The 5,611-nt window shown below is 36.0% G+C and overlaps 1 protein-coding gene across 1 annotated transcript in view; it reads right to left on the minus strand.

The window, feature by feature from the left end:
• The window catches only part of LOC110458789 (voltage-dependent T-type calcium channel subunit alpha-1H-like), a 140,891-nt gene that overhangs the window by 7,606 nt on the left and 127,674 nt on the right, over window positions 1–5,611 (minus strand). The window contains exon 13 of the mRNA XM_021510697.1: window positions 1,655–1,805. Coding sequence (XP_021366372.1) covers window positions 1,655–1,805 — 151 coding nt within the window. The remainder of the gene's footprint in view (window positions 1–1,654; window positions 1,806–5,611) is intronic.

Here is a 5,611-nt window from a genome sequence, read left to right on the forward strand (position 1 = left end):
TAGGTACACTGACCGTGTCCTGTCTGTATGATATGAAAACCTTACCTTGTAAGGTACACTGACCGTGTCCTGTGTGTATGATATGATGACCTTACCCTGTGAGGTACACTGACCTTTGCCTGTGTGTATGATATGAAAACCTTACCCTGTAATGTACACAGACCTTGTCCTGTGTGTATGCTATAATGACCTTTCCCTGTAATGTACACTGACCTTGTCCTGTGTGTATGATATGATAACCTTACCCTGTAAGGTACACTGACCTTGTTCTGTATGTAAGGTACACTGACCTTGACCTGTGTGTATGATATGATGACCTTACCCTTGAATGTACCCTGACCTTGTCCTGTGTGTATGATATGATGGCCTTACCCTGTAAGGTACACTGACCTTGTCCTGTGTGTAAGGGACTTTGACTTTGTCCTGTGTGTAAGGTACACTGACCTTGTCCTGTGTGTATGATATGATGGCCTTACCCTGTAAGGTACACTGACCTTGTTCTGTATGTAAGGTACACTGACCTTGACCTGTGTGTATCTTGTCCTGTCTATATGATATGATGACCTTACCCTGTGAGGTACCCTGACCTTGTCCTGTGTGTATGATATGATGACCTAACCCTGTGAGGTACACTGGCCTTGTCCTGTCTGTATGATATGATGACCTTACCCTTGAATGTACCCTGGCCTTGTCCTGTGTGTATGATATGATGACCTTCCCCTGTAAGGTACACTGACCTTGTCCTGTGTGTATGATATGATAACCTTACCCTGTAAGGTACACTGACCTTGTTCTGTATGTAAGGTACACTGACCTTGACCTGTGTGTATGATATGATGACCTTATCCTGTGAGGTACACTGACCTTGTCCTGTCTGTATGATATGATGACCTTACCCTTGAATGTACCCTGACCTTGTCCTGTGTGTATGATATGATAACCTTACCCTGTAAGGTACACTGACCTTGTCCTGTGTGTAAGGTACTTTGACTTTGTCCTGTGTGTAAGGTACACTGACCTTGTCCTGTGTGTAAGGTACTGTGACCTTGTCCTGTGTGTATGATATGATGACCTTACCCTGTAAGGTACACTGACCTTGTCCTGTATGTAAGGTACACTGACCTTGACCTGTGTGTATGATATGATGACCTTACCCTGTGAGGTACACTGACCTTGTCCTGTGTGTATGATATGATGACCTTTCCCTGTAAGGTACACTGACCTTGTCCTGTATGTAAGGTACACTGACCTTGACCTGTGTGTATGATATGATGACCTTACCCTGTAAGGTACACTGACCTTGTCCTGTGTGTAAGGTACTGTGACCTTGTCCTGTGTTTAAATTACACTGACCTTGTCCTGTGTGTAAGGTACGGTGACCTTGTCCTGTGTGTTAGGTACACTGACCTTGTCCTGTGTGTAAGGTACTGTGACCTTGTCCTGTGTTTAAGGTACACTGACCTTGTCCTGTGTGTTAGGTACACTGACCTTGTCCTGTGTGTAAGGTACACTGATCTTGTCCTGTGTGTAAGGTACACTGACCTTGTTCTGTGTGTTAGGTACACTGACCTTGTCCTGTGACCTTGTCCTGTGACCTTGTCCTGTGTGTAAGCAATTGTCATTATTAATGTTTGTCAATAGCTAACATACTCACCTTTTTCCTTATTGTTGATTTTCACCTGTACCATATCAATTGTCTTCAGCTTAATGGTCTCATTCTTCTCTTCATTATTGTTGGTCTCAGATGTCATAGACTGTACTTCCTTTACCTTGCACTCTCTCATCATTTTCTTTTTTTCCTCCTCCTGGTCAGACAAGCACCAATCTCAATTTAACTTTCAGACACATTTTTACTTCAATTAAATAGCAATTCAGAAAAGGTTTTTGGACAAAATTTTAGAGTAATAGGACAGTATACATAGTTTGTCAGGAAAAGTTTGAAGTTCTCAAATCTTGGAAGACAAGAGGCCAAGGGGCATTGATAGGTCATCTTGAATTTTTGTTTTTTGAAACCTGTTGACTACTGTACACTTTAATCCAATAGTGTAAACCTATCAACTGCATCAAGGACTCACTCCCTAGGGGTAGTAATGATGCTAAGGCCATGACTATAAATGTTTCATACCCACCAATTTAATATATGGTTACAGGGTTACAGGGTAGAGATCTCAACTCTTTCCTAGCCTAGCAGTTGAACATGGTTATAGGAAGGGGATATCAGATGTTTCCATGTTATTACCTCAGGATAACATCCAGGTCATTGTATTTTGCAAACTTGTCAGGCCTGATCCCAGTAATTTTTAAACATATATAACAATTCTAGGCTTTTCGGTTTTCAGAAGAACACGTTTGAAGTTTTTGACATATTTAACCTCTGTGACCTTGAAAGTAGGTCAAGGTCAATTTTGTTTGCACACTTCCTGGGCTCCATCAAAAGTAGCTATTAGCCAAATACAATGATTATATGCCTTGCAGTTCTTCAGAAGAACATGTTTGAAGTTTTTGACATATTTAACCTCTGTGACCTTGAAAGTAGGCCAAGGTCAATTTTAAACTTCCTGGGCTCCATCAAATGAAGCTATTAGCCAAATATGATTAAAGTCTTTTTGGTTCTTAAGAAGATGTTGTTTGAAGTTTTTGACATATTTGACCCCTGTGACCTTGAAGACAGATCAAGGTTATTTTTACTCACAAGCTTTGTTGGGCTTCATCTTAGAAAAATTCCAGCCTGATAACATGATTCTAGTGCCTTAAAATCTTTGGAAGAAGTTGTTAGAAGTTTTTGACAAATTTGACCTCTGTGATCTTGGATGAAGGCCAAAGTCATTAGGGCTTTTCACCAACTGGTGAAAAGACCTATTGTTTTTGTTATGTTTCTTATTCTTCATATAATTATTAGGGCTTTTCACCAACTGGTGAAAAGACCTATTGCTTTTGTTAAGTTTCTTATTATTCTTATTATTCTTATTATTCTTCTTCCATACTTTGTGGAATCTGTATCTTTTGATTGGTAAAAGAGAGGTTTATAGTCTTTTAAGTATGTTGTAGGAAAAGGTCTAAAGCTGATCAAGCAACATTTTCAAGTAGGTCAAAAACTAAATATGGCCGCCATGACGTCATAGGTCAAAATCTTAAAATGGCCACAACTCAAAAACGATTTAATTTACAGAATTGACGCCATTATATTATATGTAGATAAACATCGGAGCTAACTTTTATTACCACATGTTATTTCATTTAAAGGTCAAATAAAAAAGCTCGCTGTTGGGTCAAAGGTCACAATTTTTAAAAAAACATTCATTTTTCATTTTTTTTGAAAAATAGTTATACAGATCAATGAAGAATGTCCTTCCGATGAATTTAATGTCTTTAGTGTTTCTGTAACATTAACCGTTAACGTTTTAAGCCATTTTGAATATTTTCTTTGATCTTTTAAAAATTTCTCAATATTTTAAAACTTGTTTTACTCCAATATAAATGACAATTATTTCGTTTAGTTGTTAAGGAAAAGGTTTCTACAGCTGTCCTCTAACATTTGGGAACATTTTCAAATTCATCAAAAAACAAAATGGCCACCATGACGTCATATCCATTATTTTCTTAAACTGCTACACCTCATTAACGGGTGAATATATTTAATTCATCTTTGTATATGTTGTGAAAAATAAAAAATAAATAACTTTTCTCATGAAACATTTTTGTGTCAAAGTTCATCTTCCGGTTTTCGGTAGGGGTCAAAGTTCAAATGCACTATAGGGCAACAAATTTAAAAAATCTTCTTCTAAAGTTTCACAAGAGTCTTGATATTTCATATTTAAAATGCTGAGATGATTGGGTATCAGGTTTGAAAAAATGGCTGACCTTGATCGACTATCAAGGTCACAAAGGTCAAATGATTAAAAAAACAAAAAAAACTTTAATCAAGAATATTTCGAAAATTGTTTGTAAGATTCATATTATATTCAGGAATGACGTAGACAGCACTAATGCGCACAATTTTGGCAGAAAAAAAATTGAGTTGACCATGTCCATTTTTGAGTTATTTAGGGGTCAAATTTCATATATGCTATTTCAGGGTAACAACTTCAAAAATCTTTTTCTCAATAACAAAGTGACCCAAGGTCATGATATTTGTTGAATATCATGATCAAGCAACGGACTATCAAGTTTGATAATATGAATGACCTTCACATATGTTCAAGGTCACTGGGGTCAATTATGTTAAAATCTTCAAATGATTCCTTCTCAATAACGAAGATGCCTAGGGTATTGATATTTGGTCTATTATATGCTGAGGAAATGAGCTACCAAGTGTATGCACAAGAATGACTATTAAAGGTCAACTTCCGGTTTTCGGTAGGGGTAAAAGTTCGAATGTGTAATTCTGTGAAACAAACTTCAAAAAACTTCTTCTCAAAAACTAATTGACCCAATGTCATAATATTTATTGAATATTCATGCTCAAGCAGTGGACTATCAAGTTTGAAAATATAAATGAGCTTGACCCATGTTCAAGGTCACTAGTGTCAATCATGTTAAAATCTTCAAAATAATCCTTCACAAAAACGAAAATATCAAGGGTTTTGATATTTGGTCTTTAGCATGCTAGGATGATGGGCTACAAGGTTTATTGACATAAATGACAATTAAAGATCAACTTCCGGTATTTGAGAGAGTTCAAATTCGAACATGTAATTTTACCAGATACCAGGACTTTTACTACTGGTGTAAGAGAAGTAACCCTTACAGTGAAAAGACCGTCAAATTGTTAGCAAACAATTTCTAGTTCTTATTATTATTATTCTTTTGATTGGTAAAAGATAGGTTTATAGTCTTTAAAGTATGTTGTAGGAAAAGGTCTGAAGCTAATCAAGCAACATTTTAAAGTAGGTCAAAAATCCAATATGGCCACCATGGCGTCATACCTCAAAATCTAAAAATGGCCATAACTCAAAAACGGTTTAATTTATAGAATTAACGCAATAATATTATATGTAGATAAACATCAGGGCTAACTTTTTCATTTCCATGTTGATGCAAAATATTTCTAATAAAAAAGCTCGCTGTTGGTTTAAAGGTCACCATTTTTTGAAAACATTCATTTATTTTGATAAAAAAATTCTGTAACATTTACCGTTAACGTTGTACGCCATTTTGAATATTTTCTTTTGATCTTTTAAAAATATCGAAAATTTTAAAACTTGTTTTATTCCAATATTAATGACAAATATTTGGTTTATTTGTTATGAAAAAGGTTTTCTCATATGTCCTCTAACATTTAAAACAAGAGGCCCAAGGGCCTTAGCGGTCACCTGAGTTATATCATAGATACTGGTAGCTTTATTTTATTGTTTAGATGTGATGTGGAAATCAGCATGTAAACTAAGTGAAATACAATACTTGTCATGTCATCAATGGATAAGAATTTGAAAATATTGGTAAATGTTCCCTTTGGGGCCCCGCCCTAGCCCCTGGGGATGGGGCAGGAATCCTAATTTTACAAAGTAAAACTCTCATTTACCCAAGATGATTCTGACTAAGTTTGAGCAATTTTCTGCTGAAAATGGATAAAATATATACCGAAAAGTGTTATTTCCCTATATAAACTATA

Source organism: Mizuhopecten yessoensis, unplaced genomic scaffold (genome assembly GCF_002113885.1).
Source record: "Mizuhopecten yessoensis strain PY_sf001 unplaced genomic scaffold, ASM211388v2 scaffold9787, whole genome shotgun sequence".
Lineage (NCBI taxonomy): Eukaryota > Metazoa > Mollusca > Bivalvia > Pectinida > Pectinidae > Mizuhopecten > Mizuhopecten yessoensis.